This window comes from Hemitrygon akajei, unplaced genomic scaffold, assembly GCF_048418815.1.
Source record: "Hemitrygon akajei unplaced genomic scaffold, sHemAka1.3 Scf000096, whole genome shotgun sequence".
In the NCBI taxonomy this organism is placed as follows: domain Eukaryota; kingdom Metazoa; phylum Chordata; class Chondrichthyes; order Myliobatiformes; family Dasyatidae; genus Hemitrygon; species Hemitrygon akajei.
Window position 1 is genome coordinate 195,483 of NW_027331982.1, and position 20,418 is coordinate 215,900.

General features: G+C 43.5%; 1 protein-coding gene across 3 annotated transcripts in view; it reads left to right on the forward strand.

The window, feature by feature from the left end:
* Nucleotides 1-20,418, forward strand: part of LOC140722977 (NACHT, LRR and PYD domains-containing protein 3-like) — a 52,075-nt gene that overhangs the window by 21,881 nt on the left and 9,776 nt on the right. For all 3 annotated transcript variants that reach the window (XM_073037600.1, XM_073037601.1, XM_073037602.1), the window contains 3 exons: nt 5,899-6,070; nt 6,168-6,233; nt 14,865-16,602. In XM_073037600.1, the coding sequence (XP_072893701.1) occupies nt 5,899-6,070; nt 6,168-6,233; nt 14,865-16,602 (1,976 nt within the window). The remainder of the gene's footprint in view (nt 1-5,898; nt 6,071-6,167; nt 6,234-14,864; nt 16,603-20,418) is intronic.

Genomic DNA, 20,418 nt, shown 5'->3' on the forward strand with positions numbered 1-20,418 from the left:
ACGAAGGTTAATATGCTAAGAAACTTTCTTTCAGATCAGCAACTTGAGCACATTTGCCGTCACTTTCAATGACTTATGGACCTTTATTCCCAGATCACTCTGTTCTACGACACTTTTCAGTGCCGTACCGGTCGCTGTGTAATATCTATCCTGCTTGGTCCTTCCAAAGTGCAATTTGTCTGTATTATATTGCATCTGCCCCTTTTAACCCCATTCTTCATTTTGTCTAGATCTCACTGTAAGCTCTTGTAGTCTTCCTCTTTGTCCACTGTACCTTCCCAATGTTGGTGTCATCCGCAAATTTGCTGATTCTGTTAACCATAATTTCATCCAGATCATTGATATAGATGACAAACAACAACAAGCACGGCACCGATCCCCGTGACACGCTCTGCATTCCTCCAAAAAGCTAGTGTCTAATCCAGTTTACTACCTCATCTCGGATGCTGAGCAACTGAAACTTCTTGACCGACCTGCTATGAGGGACCTTGTCAAATACCGTGCTGAAGTCCATGTAGACAATGTCCACAACCTTGGCCACAGAAAATTTCCTGGCAACTTCCTCGAAAATCTCTATGATATGTTAGGCGTGAAAGATCACGCACAAAGCTGCTATCTCATGACCACAAAAGTCAATATTTTGACCTAAAAGGGAAGAAGAAAGCACAAAACATAAATCTGCTGACTGGCTGATATCTCATGATCTCAGAAATCAACAGGTTGTCCTGAAAGAGAAGGGGCAAAATGAAAAAGAAATCTGATAACTTGCTGAATATCTAACTAATGAGAGACAGGGACACACCATTTCAGGTCCCTCTCCTTGGAGCTCAGAAACAGTGATTGTATTGTCCTATAACTAACCTACTCAGCCATGAGTGGTATTAGAAAATCAAGTGCGTTATACCCGTGAGTGACTCTGTTCTCGTTGGGATTCATTGGCGCTGTCTGTAATGAATCAGACAGGCATTACCCAAAGGTAAGAGAAGTAATTTGAAAATATGTATGTCCATCTATAAAATCATCACCTGAAGACATCGGCTTCACTGGAAAACCATTAAGTCAAGTCAAGTCACTTTGTTTTGTCATTTCGACCATAACTGCTGGTACAGTACACTGTAAAAACGAGACATCTTTTTTCAGGACCATGGTGCCACATAAAACAGTACAAAAATTACATTCAACTACGTAAAAAACAACACAGGAAAAAAAAACTACACTAGACTACAGACCTACCCAGGACAGCGTAAAGTGCACAAAACAGTGCAAGCCAGTACAATAAATAATAAACAGACAATAGGCACAGTAGAGTAAGTTAGTGTCAGTCCAGGCTCTGGGTACTGAGGAGTCTGATGGCTCGGGGAGAGAAACGGTGACATAGTCTGGTCATGAGAGCCCGAATGCTTCGGTGCCTTTTCCCAGACGTCAGGAGAGAGAAGAGATTGTATGAGGGGTGCGTGGGGTCCTTTATAATGCTGTTTGCTTTACTGATGCAGCATGTAGTGTAAAGGTCCGTAATGGCGGGAAGAGAGACACCGATGATCTTCTCAGCTGACCTCACTATCCGCTGCAGGGTCTTGCGATCCAAGATGGTGCAATTTCTGAACCAGGCAGTGATGCAGCTGCTCAGGATGCTCTCAATACAACCCCTGCAGAATGTGATGAGGATGGGAGGTGGGAGATGGACTTCCCTCAGCCTTCGCAGAAAGTAGATTCGCTGCGGGGCTTTCTTTGCTATGGAGCTGGAGGGACCAGGTGAGATTCTCGGCCAGGTGAACCCCAAGAAATCTGGTGCTCTTAACGATCTCTACCGAAGAGCCGTCGATGTTCAGCGATGAGTGGTCGCTCCGTGCCCTCCTGAAGTCAACAACCATCTCTTTTGTTCTGTTCACCTTCAGAGACAGGTTGTTGGCTCTGCACCAGTCCATTAGCTGCTGCACTTCCTCTCTGTCAGCTGACTCATCGTTCTCTTAAATCTCTTGTTAAATCTCTTTCACAACTGAAACTCATCAGACCTGGTAGCAGTGAAACTGAGGGATTATTTTACAGTGCAGTGGACCATCAGGGAATTATGCTGATTTATTCCATAATTGTTGTCCAATATTCGTGTTATGGCAAACCTTTCCAATTCCTTACTGGTAACTGTTCTGGGAGATCAATCATTCAAACCCAGGACACCATTCCTCTTGTTTCTCAGAGCAATGTCCTAAGCCCATCCATGTTCAGTTGCATCCTCGATTACCTTAATTCCATCATCGGTGTATGTTCTGGTCAGAGCACTCGTCTGCGTGCTACCGGTGCCATGTAACCCAGTACTACCTGTCGCATGGTTGGATGGTCGGTGACTAAACCAGCTCCCCCACCAGACTGGCCTGGTGAGGAGGGTGGCTAGACATCCTGCAGGACGAAAAACAAGACCTGTCAAAGGGCGGATGACCCCTCTGGTAGGGTCAACGGCCATCTAGCAAAGAAGAGCGGAAGGGGCATCCCTTGCATCGAGCTTAGTCTGGCCATTGACTGCAACAGAACTTCCCCCAGCCATCTTGGACCCAACCTGGCTGCTGGATCCGGGAGGGGATGTCGAGAGGGTGGATCCGGACCGGTGCAACGCCCTACTCACCTAAAATCCACTCACGCACACGGTTCCTTTCTGAGGAGTGGGGTACCACCCCACTAACTGACTGAAAGGAACCATCATCACCCTATGGGACGGATAGCCAGAGAGAGAGAGAGAGAGATGTTGCTTGAAGACGGTTCAATGTTTAATTCATAATTCCTCAGTAAATGAGGAACATCATGCCTGCATTCAAAAAGTGATCACCATTTTACAGCATGAGTGCCAGGCAGTTACAATCTCCATGATAAGACGGCCGCACTGACATACCTTAATGTTCTGTTGTCTTTACACATCATAATAGCATAAAGCATCGGAACACAAATAGGCCTTTAGGCCCATCGATCCTATTCCGCCATTACATCATGGGTGATTTACTGTCCCTCTCAACTCCATTCTCCTGCCTTCTCCCAGTGAAACTTGCTGACCTGATTAATCAAGAAGGAACCAACCTCTGTTTTAAATATAATAAATGACCTGGTCTCCGCAGCAGTTAGTGCCAACCAACTCGACAGATTCACTACTCCTCGGCTAAAGAATCTCCTCATCTCTGTTCTAAATGGACGTCCCTCTATTCCGAGGCTGTTCCGTCTGGTTCTAGACTCCCCCACTTTGAAGCATCATCTCCACGTCTTCTCAATGCCTTTCGATATTCCACAGGTTACAATTAGATTCCCCTCATCCTTCCACACTCCAGCCAGTACAGGCGCATCCAGGAATCATTCTCATCAAAATCAGGTTTAATATCACTGGTTCTGTTAGTTTAGATTCCTCTCTGGATTTCCACAATGCCATCACATATTTTCTCTGATCAGGGGACTAAAACCGTTTGCATTATGCAAGTGCGGTCTAGCCAGTGCTTGTTCTTATATTCTAATCCTCTCGAAATGAATGCTAACATTGTTTTTGCCTTTCCTAACTCTGACTCAGACTGCAAAGAATCCTGCACTTGGTCTCCAGAGACTCTTTACAACTCTGATTTCTGAATTTTCCCCCAGTTTAAAAAACAGTCTATGCTTCATTATTTCTGCCAAAGTGTATGGCCATGTACCTCCCTATAATACATGCCAGATGCCACTGATGTGTCCTTTTATTCATCGGTCTATGTCCTCCCTTGAAATCCTTGCTTCCTCAACGCTTCCTCTTCTCACTATATCTTCATAACTCACACAATCTTGGCTATATAGCCTTCAAATCATTGACATAATGGAAAAAGAAACTGTCCCAAAACCAACCACTGCAGAACACCACTGGTCACCAACATCCAACAAGAAAAAGCCCTATTTGTTCCCGTTCTGTGCTTCCTGACAGTCAGCAAAATCTGTCTGGAGAAAAACATGGATCCTCTATCCATGCTAGTATCTTTCTTGTCCTACTGTCGGCCCTGGTCTTGTGAAATGGCGTCATGTGGGACACCTGGTCAAAGGTCCTTGGGATGTCCAAGTAAACAACTTGCTCTGACTCTCTGTTGTGGACCCAGCATGCTGTTCTCTCAAAAAATTCTATCAGGCAAGATCCCTTCCGAGGACTTTGGCCTTTTTTTTATCATGTGCGTCCAAATACCCCGAAACCTTATCCTCAGTTATCGACTGCTGACATCTTCCCAAATGCTGATCAGACTAAATGGCCTATAATTTAAAGTGGTGGGTCCTCCGGAACCATTCCAAAATCTATTGATTCTTGAGCGGTCATTACGAACGACTCCACAATGTCTTCAGCCTCCTCCTTCAGAAGCAATCGGGTGCAGTTGGTCTGAACTCATCTATCTTCAGAACTTTCAGCTTCCCGAGCGCCTTCTCCTTAATAATTGCAAAAACACTCCCTCCTGCCACCTGACCTTCTCAAATATCTGGCACGTTCTAGTGATTTTTACAGTGAAGACTGACGGAAAATACTTACTAATACCTTCCGCCATTTCCTTGTCCCTTGAGAGTACCACTCCACTGTTATTTTCCAGCAGCCCAAAATCCACTTTCCTCTCTTTCCCTCTTCATATATCGGACAGACCTTTGTTTTGTTAAGCTATTTTACATTATTCGCTAGCCTACCTTCATATTTCATATTTTTTCTACTTACGGCTTTTTAATTGCCTTCTGTTGGTTTGTATAAACATCCCAGTCCTCCAGCTTTCTACTATATTTTGTAATATTCTGTGCCTTCCGCTTTGTTTTTGTGCTGCTTTGACTACCTCGTCAGCCACGGTTAATCATCCTCCCTTTAGAATAATTCTTCATCTTTGTGATCATTTGTCCTGCGCCTTCTGAATTGCTCCGAGAAGCTTTAGCCATTCCTGCTCTGCTATTGTCCCTGTTAGTCATTTTTGAATTTATTTTTGCCCAGTTGCTCTCTCGTGCCTCTGTAATTCCTTTAGTCCACAGTAATACAGGTACATCTAACTTTACCTTCCCCCTCTCAAACTGCAGTGTGAGTTCTGATATTTGATGATCACTGCCTCTTTACTTTCCTTAAGCTCCCTAATCAAATCTGGTGCAATACGCAGCACAGGATTCAGTTCCACCTTTCCTATAGTGGGATCAACCATAAGCATCTCTCAAAAAACCATGTCAAAGGCATTCAATAAATTCCCTCATATGGGATTCAGCACTGACCTGATTTTCCAAAGCTACCTGCATATTGAAATTCCCCATTGACTATTTTAACATTGACCTTTTTACATGCCTCTTCTCTTTCCCACTGGAATTTGTAGCCCACATCCTGGTTATTGTTAAGGGGCTTGTATATAATTTCCATCAGGGTCATTTTTCGTATGCAGTTACTTAACATCTACAGCGTTCAATCAGATATCACTTCTTTCTCAAGACCTTTCATTTTTAATGACAACAGAGTCAACCCAACCCTTTCACCCACCTGCTTATCCTTTCAATTAAATATGTATCCTTGGAAGTAAGCACCCAAATATGATCTTCTTTCAGACACGATTCAGTGATGCCCACCATCCACTTTTTTTTTTGCTCTCTCGCTCTCCCCTCTCTTCCGTTCTTGTTGTCAAATCTTTTTGATGTAATGTTGCACATTGACGGACAAGTAAATTCATCACGTTGCATCTACCGCAGGATGTCAGTAAATCCTTATTGTTTCACAATATTGATTTAGAATTTCCTCCAGTTACTGTTTCTCTGTTAATGACTGAACCCAGGGAGGATGAGGCAACAGCCCAGTGACTGCATCTGTTCTGAAGCTACTGGGGCCATGAACAGATACTTTCCTGTACATTCTCCATGTCTGTCTGTCTGCTCCACAATAAATTCATTGTTTTCCTTTTGTAGAAAGTCACTGAGCTGACAGAGAAGGGAAAACGGGCAGAGAGTTCCAGACTCTTCCTCAGTTTGGTGATGGGCAAAGGCTCCCGGGCTCGGAGGGCGATGTGGGAATCCTTTGTGATGTGGAGGACTGAGTTACCCAAGTTGGACAGAATTCTGAGGGAAATAAAGGAACTCGGTACGTTAAAAACATGCACTGAACACAAAGACATATTGAAGTAAACATTTTAGTTATTTTTGCTCTGTTTTCATGGACATTATTTTGACTTAAACAGGTCCTGATCCACTGGAATACATAGACATTGCCCAAGGGTTATCTGAGTTGCCCTCTCATCTGATAGGTGAGTGACGAAATGCACCGTTCAAACCACATCTCAAATGTTATACTGTGACTTGGCAGAATCTGGAAATGAAAATTCACCATTAATCATTCGCTTGAGTCTGGTTTCAGGTTAAAATTCAGATCATCTCTTTTTGCAGCCTGAATATTCTAAAATGTATTTTTCCAGCTGTTCCAGCTGTTAATGTGTTAATCCATCTGTTGGGTGTGCTGAACCCTTGACTCCAGTTTCTAATACTCTGGGAATCCCCAGACACCCCAGACAGGCTCCTGATACACTGTATGTCCCAGTCCAGGTGACTTTTCTATCTTCAGACCATTCAGATACAGATGCAACCTTCCCCTTCATAATTGCAGCTACACTCAATTCTGTCCGCGGATGCCCTTTACATTTTGGAATTCTGCTAGTGTTTATGTATTTAAGTAAACTACATAAGAACTTTTTAAAAGCTATTATTAATGCTTTTTGAGAGGGTGATTTTAGATGCATATCATATTTTTACTGAGTTAAGTATTGTATGTAATTAGTTTTTGCTACAATAAGTGTATGGGACATTGGAAAAAATGTTGAATTTCCCCATGGGGATGAATAAAGTATCTATCTATCTATCTATCTATCTATCTATCTATCTATCTATCTATCTATCTATCTATCTATCTATCTATCTATCTATCTATCTATCTATCTATCTATCTATCTATCTATCTATCTATCTATCTATCTAGTGACTTCCACAGAGTTTGTCTAGAATGTCCTACTCACCCGTTACTAAATCTACAATATCATTTTCCAGCGGTCCGATATCAACCCTCTCCCTTTTTTTCCACTCTTTATATATCTGGGAAAGAAAAACAAATCTTTGATATCCTCTCTCGTGTTATTGACAATAACCTCACATTTCCTGCACATTCAGGTATATCTTGGAGCATCTTTAACACAGTTGCCTCCAACACGACCCAAGCTGTAAATTCCAGGCATCCACCACCCTGTGAAAAAACGACCCAAACATGCTGTAAATTTACCCCATCTCACCGTAACCAAATGCCCTCTGGTATGAGTATGAGCTAAGCTGAAAGCAAAATGCAGGCTCTCTACCCAGACCTTATCTTATAAACTTCAGTCAGATCTCTATTCTAACTCCAGAGTAAACAAACCAAGTTTATTAAACCTCTGCTTGTCTCACATGCCACCGAATCCAGGCAACATCCTGATGAACCTGTTCTGTACCCTCTCCAATCCTTCCCAGAGCTGGACCATCGGAAATGAATACAAATCTCCAGATGGTCCCTAAAACCATCAGAATTAGGAAGAGAATTCAGCTATTCGGCTCTGCGAATTTACTCCGCAATTCCTTTCAACCCTATTATCCTGCCTTCTGTAAATGTTGACGCTCTTCCGAATCAGGAACATAGACCTGCATTTTAGTATACCCATTGACTTGTCTTCCTCAGCTGCCTATGACAATAATTTCAGATTCACCACACACCAGCGAAAGCAATTTCTCGCAATGTGGGTCCCCATCAGCCAGGACAATTCCCCACAGTTCCCAAGCATGTTAATATCCTGTATGAGCCTCCCATGTGGGATCTTGTCAAAGACTCGACCAATATCCAAGTAGACAATATCAATCTGTAACTTCATCCACCACCTTTGTCACCACCTGGAGGAACTCAATCAAGTTAGCCAGACGCAAACCCCACCCAAAACCTTGCTGATGAACCCTCAAACATTCTCCCTTTCATACTCCCATGCAGCAGAAAATATAAAAAAAAACTGAAGGTATGTATCGCCAGCTTTAATTCTGCATTTATAAGACTATTGATTGGTCACCTATTATTTTATTACTGGCTGATAATAATAAGGCAATTTTATATATAAATTTGTAACATTGTGGATCTCATAAATAATAACCACTCATTTAGAAAACCACAATACTTACAGAAGAGCAGAAAGAATACCATTAGGGTATGAACGGATTTAAGGAACAACTGATAATAGATTATGTAATTCTATATCAAACCCTCAGGAAAGCAGAAATATTTCAATGTTATATTGTATCAAAGACATTTGATTCCCTCCCTCACAGGGTTAAGAGAAGTTCCAAATATATATAAGATTCATCCAATACTTGTGAAATTACAACATCTAATAAAACATTGGCGTAGAAGAATCACCTTATTAACAACCACAAAGGAACAACCACCGTTATAAAAATAAATGTAGGGATTTTTCAGTGTGACTCACAAAGCCCACAATGGTTTTGCCTGGCTTTAAACCCGCTCATAATTTACAGAAACGGACAAACCTCACGTTTCAAATCAGAAAAGAAAATCGAATTATACCTTGACACAGCTGTACATTGATGTTTTGAAATTATTTACTCTTGCATCAGTAAAGCTAAAACAAATAATTCAAATAATGGAACTAATCTCCAAAGATATAAACATGAAATTTAAGCTAGAAAACTACAGAACATGAAACATAAAGAGAGGTGCAACAGAGCCGGTAGAATATCAAACAGAGCATCAGGATTCAAGGCAACTGATGGATGAATATGAAACATATACTTAGAATATCAATAAGCAAAGAAAATAGGTCATCGTGTGATGAAGGAAAATCTTTCAACAAAATTTACTTCAAGGCCGAGGAAACGTTGAATTTACTGCGAGTCTGAAGGAAAGGTGAATTTATATCAAGGCTGAAGGAAATCTGCCAAACAGAGCTGAACAGTAAAAATATAACAAAGGTACTAAACTCTCCCTATGCCCATATTGACGTATTCTTCTGGTATGAAATGGATCTGGAAAATATGCAAAGAAAACTAAGAACTTAAATAACAATTTCTAGAAAACACCGTGTGCACTGGTGCGCACTTAGATTGATATGAACGAAGACAGTATGAATATAATGAATAACAGATCTAAAACAAATGACACAACAGTAAGAAAAAAAATTCAGGATCAGGGTTAATATCACGGAGATAAGTTGTGAAAAGTGTTTTTTCTACGCCAACAGCACAAATGTAGTATATGTATACAATTGTAGAAGTAGAATTGTATCAGCTTGAATTAATGAGTCTGATGGCCTGGTGGAAGAACCTGTCCCGGAGCCTGCTGGTCCTGGCTTTTATGCTGCGGTACAGTTTCCCAGATGGTAGCAGCTGGAACAGTTTGTGTTTTGTGAGACTTGGGTCCAGGATGATCCTTTGGGCCCTTTTTACCCCGTGTCTGTAACGTTCTGAATAGTAGGAAATTCACATCTAGAGACGCACTGGGCTGTCCGCAGCAGTCTCTGCAGAGTCCTGCAATTAAGGGAGGTACAGTTTCCATACCAGGGCATGGTGCAGCTAGTCAGGATGCTCCCAATTGTGTCCCTGTAGTAAATCGTTAGCATTTGGGGGCCTATACTAAATGTCCTCAACCATCTGAGGTGAAAGAGGAGCTGTTGTGCCTTTTTTCACCACACAGCTGGTGTGTACAGACCACGTGAGGTCCTCAGTGATGTGGATGCCGAGGAACTTAAAGCTGTTCACCCTCTCAACCCCAGATCCATTGGTGTCAATGGGGGTTATCCTCTCTCCATTCCCCTTGTCTTTGCGACATTGCAACCAGCTCCTTTGTTTTTGCGACATTGAGGGAGAAGTTGTTTTCTTGACACCACTGTGTCAGGGTGATGACTTCTTCTATGCAGGCTACCTCGTTTTTAATTGAGATTTGGCCAATCAATGTAGTATCATCAACAAACTTAATTAGCAGATTGGAGCTGTGGGTGGTAACACAGTCATTGGTATATAGAGATAAAGGAGGGAACAGGACATAGCCCTGATGGGCACCTGTGTTGAGTGTCAGAGGGGCAGAGGTGAGGGAGACCCCTCTTACGACCTGCCGGTGATATGACAGGAACTCCACGATCCAGCTGCACAAAGCAGGGTCAAGGCCGAGGTCTCTTGAGTTTCATGTCGAGCCTGGAGGGAAATGATGGTGTCGAATGCTCAACTCTAGTCCGAGAACAGCATTCTGACATAAGCATCCCTCTTCTCCAGATGTTTAAAGACAGTGTGCAGAGCAGTGACTATTGTGTCATCTGTCGATCGGTTATGTCGGTAGTTGAATTGTAGAGGGTCCAGTGTGGGTGACAGCGTGCTGCAGATGTTGTCCATGAACAGCCTCTCAGAGCATTTGCTTATTATTGAGGTGAGTGCGGCAGAACACCAGACGTTCAGGCATGTTGCCTTAGTCGTTTTAGGTACAGGAACAATGGTAGACGATTTGAAGCAGGAGGGCACTCTAAACCTGGAGAGGGAGAGATTAAAAGTATCCGTAAGCACACCTGCCAGTTGTGCCGTGCAAATCCCAAGCACACGGCCTGGGATGCCGTCCGGTCCCGAGCCTTGCGACTGTCCACTCGTTGGAAACACCTGCGTACTCCAGACTCAGAGATGACCAATGTGCATGTCGCATCGGCAGCTCTCCTCGGCGGTTCAGTGTTGGCGATATCGAACCAAGTGTAAAACAGATTCAGCTCATCGGGGAGAGAGATGGTAATGTTGGCAGCACCACTGTGCTTAGCTTTGAAGTCCGCGATGGTGTGCAGACCTTGCCATAAGCTGTGTGTGTTGTTGGTGGAGAGTTGTGCCTGAATCCTGTCTCGGTATTGTCGTTTCACTGTCTGGGATGACTTTGCACAGATCGGAGCTGAATTCCTTGAGCTCCTGCTGATCACCAGCATTGTAAGGTGTCGGTCACGTGGCAAGTGCTATTCACACGGAACTGTTGATCCAAATTTTGTAGTTTGGGCAGTCCTGACCGATTTCTGGTGGAGAACATCCCCCCTCTGTGATAATAACACACAGCTGAGGAAGTTGTGATTACAGAGCTGTGATAATAAGAGCCGTGACTCCCTCAGCAGACAGAAAGGTTTATACAGCAGCACCAGGTACTCCAGATCTGGGGAACAAAAGGATTTGAGGGAATGGACATTCCAGGGTTCCATTAAGCATTAATGACCAGGAAGCATTGTGTGTGTGTGTGTGTGTGTGTGTGTGTGTGTGTGTGTGTGTGTGTGTGTGTGTGTGTGTGTGTGTGTGTGTGTGTGTGTGTGTGTGTGTGTGTGTGTGTGTGTGTGTGTGTGTGCGCGCGCGCGCGCGTACTGGATGACGGCATGGTCGTTGGTGACTGTCAGGGCCAATGCTGGATCTGCGGACCTGAGAGCAGTTTGAACACGGGACAGCTGGGATGCAGGCGCTTGGGTAGTTGGATCCTTCTTGCATCTCATTTTCTTTTCGGCAGTCGCTCTTCTGGGTTCCTCAGAATTCTTCTCTTCTCCGTGGATCAGCAGCTGCCACTCGTTGACCTCCATATTTGCCTGAGAGAGCTGCTATTTAATTTGGTCCTTGTACCTTTTGTGCGGAACACCATGATCTCTCTTACCTTGGGAGAGTTCTCCGTAGGGTACTGATTTTTGTAACGAGTTCTCCATGCGAGGCCATGTCCTGTCCAGTGGAGCTGTCTGAGCAGCAAAATGGCTTCAGGCTTGGAAGTTGAGCATATAGAGTTATGCATGTCTGCGTGATTATATGAAATGTTAAATTAAATAAGTTGTGCAAAAATAGAAATAAAAAAAGAGATTAGTGAGGCACTATCTATGGGTACAATGCCCATTCAGAAACTGGATGGCCCAGGAGAAGTTGTTCCTGAATCGTTTAGTGTGCACCTTACTCCTATCCTGTGCAGTAGACCCCGTGAACCAGACGGTGATGCAGCCAGTTACAATGCTCTCCAAGTTACACCTGTAGAAATATTCGAGTGACGTTGGAAACTCCTGATGAAATATAGCCACTGTTGTGCCTTCTTTGTAGCTGCATGGATATATTTGGTTCAGGTTAGATACTCGGAGATATTGACAGCCAGGAATTTGAAACTGCTCACTCTTTCCACATCAGATCCCTCGATGAGGACTTGTGTGTTGTGTTTCCTCATCTTGCCTTTTCTGAAATCCACAATTAGCTCTAAGGATGTATTTTCATCAATGCAAGCAGGATTCAGCACTCCGTACAGGCATATGCAATTCTGATAAAGGGTACACATCACTGAACGGAAATGAAAACCTAACCCATAAAAATAAAGAAACTATCATAATGGTAGAAAATGTTAACCAGTGGAAGAGTCTGACTCTCCATGGAAGACGTCCCCATGATCTGAGCCGACTAGATGTCAACAAGGAAGCGTCGATCGCCTGGCTCAGAGTTGGAGACCTTTTCCCAGAAACAGAAGAGATCATTGAAACAATACAGGTCAAGGTTGTTAACACATGTAGTTATTAATAATACAGAATAAAAGACCAATAGGTTCAAGACGATAAAGCTGAGAATTACAGGAGAAACCAGACACAATCCAACACTTTACAGGATCTTGCTGTAGTTTAACTGAATCTCATGACCTGCACAAGCACTATCAAATGGTGGACAACATTCCCAAAAATCTCGCTTAAACGACAACTGATGAAAAACACCATAACTTGCTATAAGTACAAACCAGCTCCACTTTTACAGTTAGAGTCCTTCATATCATATTGCGACTGATCATTATTTCAGATAGGATAATCCATGATAACCGTTCGGATATAATTTTACAGAACAAACAAGTAAAAACAACTTTTTGAATATATATAGCCATTCCAAACACAACTTACAAAAATGAATTAGTGAAAAACACCAGAAATATGCTGAATTAAAAGGGGAGATTGAAAGACTATGGAACAAGAACAGGGTATTCATTATCCCAATCGTAATATTGATAACTGGTATCATCCGAAAGGTTTTACACAATAGTATTAATAAATTAGGCCCACACGGGAATACTTGTGTAAATCTTCAAAAACCCACAATACTATACACCACGAGAATAGTCTGAAATTTCCTATCAATTCAATCATGAATGTGCTTGGCTATGCCCGTACCTCCAGTTTTACCAGTTTAGGCTAAGAAAATAATAATAACAACAACAACAACTCCTCAAACCGCATCGCAACGGGATAAAGTGCCAACTAGAAAATAAAAGACAAAATGTTTTCAGTCATAATATACACCTCAGGATTCTGCACAGTACTGTACTTTTAGGTGTTGAATTATACAGTTTACGAGCATAGTTTCAAAAACAAAATCCTGACCTCCCAATGTTCCTTTGGCCTTCTACCTTACTGTCTGCCTGCACTGCATTTTCTCGGCAACTGAAACACTGTTTCCCTGAACTATTCTGTTTAATTTTTCCTTGTACGACCTCATTGCATCGATGTGATGTAATGATCTATTTGGGTCGCATCCAGAAAAGTTTTCCATTTTACTGTGGTGCATGTGTCAATAATACAGCGCCCCTTGGTTGCTTAAAATTGTTTTACTGGGGGTTGGTAGTGGGGATGAGCTGCCACGAACTATGAAATACTCCCAGTGGCGTGCGACTAAAATAGCCTCTGGCAACAAAGTCCAGCTAGGGCCTTCACGTGTGGTTTAGCCACTAAGCCCAGTGGAAGCATTTCTTCTGAATGGTGCCTTACAGCCAGTCACTTTGGGCAGATGAGGCTCATCGGCCGTGATTGGCAGCTCACCCAGGAGCAGGAAAACTCTGATCTCAAAACTCCGCTGCCTTGCAACTGTACCCCTCATGTGGAAGAGTTTGGGAGTAAACCCAGTAGGAAAAGCCTGGAGCTGGAGCCCCTAAGTTAGTGTTAAACAGTGTTCAACGCAGACTGGCATATCCTGCGACACCTCTGGTCCCAAGCTGTGTCAGTCTCTGCCGTTCTGTCGTGTTCATCAGATGCATGGAGAGAGGGAGCTTGCTACATCGGCAGAAGCTTCCTCTCCATATCGGAGTGTCCCGGCTTGCAGGGGTAGGACATCCATGGCTGACTCTGACAGACGGAGGCCTTATAAGAGAGCACCCCACACCCCCACAGCAAGACTGATGAGTAGCATTTGCCAAGACTTCACCACCCTCTCCCACAAACACGATGTACATCACTGAGACAGACGCTTGTGGTTTCTTCCATTAACGGAGATTCTATCTTTCCACAAATCCTCCATCACTGCGATTGAAAACTAGCCATTTTCTTTCTTGTCGTTCCGATGGGTTATTGATCCGCAATTTCACTGTGATTCTCACCCAGACTCTGCCCGACTTGAGTATTTCCCGCATATTCTGCTCCTGTTTTGATGCAAGAGCAGTGGACACCTCTGACTCCCCAGTGTGCAGCTTTGCCAAAATGCACAGTGTCCTGCTCTCCATATTTCCACACAAGATCAGCATTAACATTATCTGTTAATGATGCAAGCAATGCTTTAAATATAGTGAAATGTTGCTTTAACGGAAGTGCAGTCAGGATTGGAATAGGATATCAGGGGTATCTTCACCATCACAAGTAATGAGTACCAGAATATGAGAATTGGACATTTTCTGGGACATTCATCGCTGTTAATTCCAGTGTCTGTGAACAGAAATGTACTTCCTGTCCTAATATCCATGGAAGCATTGAATTAATTCATGTAATCTCAAACACAGAATATTGGAATGCATTTAGAAATTTCTTTGTCCGTTGAACTATTTAATATTTTGACTACGTTCTCTGTTCCCATGGAAGATGTTCAACAGAAACACAAGGAGAATCTGCAGGCACAAACTGAAACACTGAGAGTGAACACGATCCTGATGAGGGAGAAGGTGAAGGTTTTCCATCTGGTTGATCGATACGCTGAGCTCACGGTCATTTCTACTGTTCGAGATCGGACACTGGTGGAACATGAGCTGCTGGTAAGAGGCAGAGACAACGAGGAGTGGAGAGAGAAACATCTCCGTGGAAAGCTGGAAAAAATCCGGACTGATCAGTTGTTCCAGAGCAGCTTTTCCCGGAGTAAATCCAAATCTGGGAGTTCGGCAGCAGTGGCCGGAGTCCCGGGGATCGGGAAATCAACAATGGTACAAAAGATTGTTTATGATTGGGCCACGGGGAAAATATACCAACAATTCCAGTTTGTCTTCAGTTTCAAATTCCGGGATTTAAACACCATTAACTGCAGAATAAACCTGAAGGAACTGATTCTGGATCAGTATCCTTACTTTGGGAATATCCTGAGAGAGGTCTGGAAGAACCCAAAGAGATTGCTGTTTATATTCGATGGTCTGGATGAATTCAATGACACAATTGATTTTGCTGACAGTTGGAGAGATACAGAACATCGGTCCACATGCTCAGATCCTGAATTCAAATGCAAGGTGTCTGATATTGTGTACAGCTTAATCCAGGGCAAGATGCTCCCAGGGTGTTCAGTGCTAGTGACCACCCGTCCTACTGTGTTACATTTATTGGAAAAGGCTAAGATCAGTGTCTGGGCTGAACTCCTGGGATTTGTCGGTGAGGAACGGAAGGAATATTTCTTCAGGCACTTTGAAGATCAGACGGTGGCAGCAGCTGTTTTCAAACACGTGAAGGAGAACGAGATACTGTACACCATGAGCTACAACCCCTCCTACTGCTGGATCCTCGCTCTGGCACTGGGCCCCTTCTTCACACAAAGAGTCAGGGACCCGCAGCGAGTTCCCAAGACCATCACCCAACTGTACTCCTACTATATTTACAACATCCTGAAAACCCACACCCGTGAGATTGAGAACCCCCGTGATGTGTTACTCAGGGTTGGTCAGATGGCCTTCAGAGGAGTGTCCGAGAAGAAGATTGTGTTTACAGATGGAGATTTGATCAAGTACAATCTGCAGCCTTCCCAGTTCCTGTCCGGGTTCCTGATGGAGCTTTTGGAGAGAGAGGATTCTGCCCGGAGCGTGGTGTACACATTCCCACACCTCACTATCCAAGAGTTTGTAGCTGCAGTCACACAATTCCTGATCCCAGATGGCAGAGATATTATGAAACTCCTCACTGAAACCCACAACATGACAGATGGGCGATTTGAGGTATTTCTCCGTTTTGTTGCTGGTCTTTCCTCCCCAATGACAGCTCGGTGCCTGGAGGAGTTTCTGGGTCCATTTCCTAATCAAACAACCTGCCGGGTGATTGACTGGGTGAAGGAGGAGGTTAAACGCCAGATTGGAAACACAATGAGTAAAGCTGGTAAAAGGAGATTCCTGAACACATTGCACTACCTGTTTGAGTCTCAGAATCGTGGACTGGCTCAGGCTGCACTGGGATCTGTGGAAACACTTTCATTCAGTGGAATGACACTGACCCCGATTGACTGCGCGGTCCTGTCTCATGTCATCGGACTCTGTGATACAATAAAACACCTCAAACTGGAGGACTGCCACATTCAGTGTGAAGGAATCCAGCGTCTGGGACCCGAGCTGCACAAGTGCCAGGAGTTGAGGTAACTTGATTTATCTCTCACTCTGAACTGTGGAACTGTTCCATTGCGTTATTTCAATGTAATGGAATTTGGGTTAAACTTTAGTAAATCAGATTGTGAAGAATTGTGACAAATGCCCAGGGGATCGGTCAGTAATATCTCAAGGACGGGAGGGTTCTGTGGTTCCTTGTGAAGGGATGTTGGAGACTTCATCAGATCAGTGACACCCAGACCGACACTGACTGCAGCAGGTGGGTCAGAAATTCACACTCCCTTCCCGGTTAGGGACAAGAGACCGTCAGCAGACTGATCCAGTCAGAGGGAGAGAAATACAATTGTCAGATTGTCCTCACCTGCCCCTCCCCGTGTATGACTTTGCTCACTACCAGATACGCAGAGAGAGAGGGCGCATTTCCTCTGGGCCTCTGTTCAGACCCAACACACAAGTACAAAAATTATCTGCATCCTATCGTCTCGTAGGATTACCGTTTAACCTTGGAATCCTGTGGGATCTCTCTTCTCAATCCCGCTTCCTCCTGTGGGATCTCCCTTCTCCATGCCCTTTCGTCCTGTGGGATCTCTCTTCCCCATCTCCCTTCCTCCTGTGGGATCTCAATTGCCCATCCCCTTTCCCCCTGTGAGTTTTCTCTTCCCTATGCCCCTTCCTCTGCGGGAGCTCTCTTCAATTCCACTTTCCACCTGAGTGAACTCTCCTCCCCATCCCCCTTCATAGAATCATAAAATCATAAAACACAAGCGCACAGAAAACAAGCCATTCGGCCCTTCTGCTCTGTGCCAAAACTTTATTCCACTAGTCCCATTGACCTGCACGCAGTCCATAACCCTCCAGACCTCTCCTATCCATGCATCTATCCAATTTATTCTTAAAGCTTAAGAGTGAGTCCGCATTTTTTACATCAAATGACAGCTCGTCCACACTCTCACACTCTCTTAGTGATGAATTTCCTCCTAAACCTTTCCCCTTTCACCCTGAAGCCAAGTCCTCCTGGAATCTATCTCTCCTAATCTATGTGGAAAGAGCCCATTCGCACCTACCCTGTCGATACCCCTCAGAGTTTTGTAACCTTCTATCAAATCTCCCCTCATTCTTCTGGGCTTCAAGGAATAAAGTCCTAACCTGTTCAATCTTTCCTTGTAACTCAACTCCTGAAGACCCGGCAACATCCTAGTAAATCTTCTCTGCACTCTTTCAATCCCAGTGATATCCTTCCTATAGTTCAGTGACCAGAACTGCACACAATACTCCATATTTGGCCTTACCAATGTCCTATACAACCTCACCATAACATCCCAACTCCTACACTCAGTACTTTGATTTATGAATTCCAGGATGCCAAAAGCCTTCTTTACAACCCTGTCTACCTGTGACGTCACTTTCAGGGAATTATGCATCTGAACTCCCAGATCCTTTTGTTCCTCCGCACTCCTCAGTGCCCTACCATTTACTGTGTATGTCCTACCTTGATTTGTCCTTCCAAAATACAACACCTCACACTTGTCTGCATTAAAGTGGTGACTAGTGGTGTGCCTCAGGGATCTGTACTGGGTCCAATGTAGTTTGTCGTTTGCATTAATGATCTGGGTGATGGAATGGTAAATTCGATTAGTAAGTATGCAGATAATACTAAGATAGGTGGCGTTGTGAATAATGAAGGTTTCAAAGCTTGTTGTTCAAAGATTTAGGCCAGTTAGAAGAGTGGGCTGAACGATGGCAGATGGAGTTTAATGCTGATAAGTGTAAGCTGCTATATTTTGGTAGGAATAATTCAAATAGGACATACATGGTAAATGGTAGGGCATTGAGGAATGCAGTAGAACTGAGTGACCCAGGAATAATGGTGCGTAGTTCCCTGAAGGTGGAATCTCATGTGGATAGGGTGGTGAAGAAAGCTTTTGGTATGCTGGCTTTATAAATCAGAACATTGAGTATAGGAGTTGGAATGTAATGTTAAAATTGTACAAGGCATTGGTAAGGCCACATTTGGAGTATTGTGTACAGTTCTGGTGACCGAATTATAGGAAAGATGTCAACAAAATAGAAAGAGTACAGAGGAGATTTACTAGAATGTTACCTGGGTTTCAGCACTTAAGTTACGGAGAAAGGTTGAACAAGTTAGGTCTTTATTCTTTGGAGCGTAGAAGGTTGAGGAGAGACTTGATAGAGGTATTTAAAATTATGAGGGGGATACTCAGTTGACGTGGATAGTTTTTTTCAATTGAGAGTAAGGGAGGTTAGAACAAGAGGGAATGAATTGAGAGTGAAGGACCAAAAGTTTAGGGGTAACACGAGGGGGAACTTCTTTATTCAGAGAATGGTAGCTGTGTGGAACGAGCTTCCAGTAGAAGTGGTAGAGGCAGTTTCGATTTTGTCATTTACAAAAAAAATTGGATAGGTATATGGACAGGAAAGGAATGGAATGGAGGGTTAAGGGCTGAGTGCAGGTAGATGGGACTAGGTGAGAGTAAGCATTCGACATGGACTAGGGCCGAGATGGCCTGTTTCCGTGCTGTATATGGTTATATGTCATATGTTATAAATTCCATCTGCCATTTTCTGGCCCATTTTTCCAATTGGTCCAGATCCCTCTGCAAGCTTTGAAAGCCTTCCTCGCTGTCCAAAACGCCTCCATCTTAGTGTCATCAGCAAATTGCTGATCCAATTTATCACATTATCATCTAGATCTTTGATATAGACAACAAACAATGGTCCCAGCACCGATCCCTGAGACACACCACTAGTCACAGGCCTTTGTCTGAGAAGCAATCATCCACTACCACTCTCTGTCTTCTCCCACCCAGCCAATTCAAATCTAGTTTACAACATCTCCATGGATACCTAGTGTCTGGACCTTTAGAACTAACCTCTTATGTGGGACCTTGTCAAAGCCCTTACAAAGGTCCATGTAGACAACATCCACAGCCTTTCCTTCATATGCATTCTTGGAAACTTCCTTGAAAAACACTACAGGATTCATTAAACATGATCTACCATGAACAAAGCCATGATGACTATCTTTAATCAGCCCTTGGCTGTCCAAATCTGTGTATATCCGATCTCTCAGAACACCTTCCGCTAATTTACCTACTATTGATGTCAGGCTCACTGGCCTGTAATTAGCTGGTGTACTTTTGGAGCCTTTTTCCAACAATGGAACAACATGAGCTACCCTCCAATCCTCCAGCACCGCACCCGTGGCTAAGGACATTTTAAATATTTCTGCCAAGGCCCCTGCAATTTCTACACTAGTCTCTCTCAAGGTCCAAGAAAATATCATGTCAGGCCCCGGGGGACTTATCTACCTTTATTCACTGTAAGGCAGCAAGCAGCTCCTCCTCTTTAATCTCTATACGTTCAATGACACTCCTGCTTGTTTCCCTTAATTCCATATCCGCTATGCCAGTTTCCTGAGTAAATACTGACACAAAAAAACTTTAAGATCTCCCCCATCTCGCGAGGCTCCACACATAGATGACCACTCTGATCTTCAAGTGGAACAATTATGTCCTTTACTATCCTTGTACTCTTAATATACTGGTAGAAACCCTTCGGGTTTACCTTCACATTATCTGCCAAAACAACCTCATGTCTTCTTTTTGCCTTCCTAATTTCCTTCTTTCGTAATCCCTTACATTCTCTATGCTCTTCAAGTACCTAATTTGTCCCTTGTTACCTATACCTACTAAACACCTACTTAACCAGATCGCCAATATCCCTTGAAAACCAAGGTTCCCTATCCCTGTTAACTTTGCCTTTAATCCTGGCAGGAACATGCAAACTCTGCACTCTCAAAATTTTACCCTTGAAAGCGTTCCACT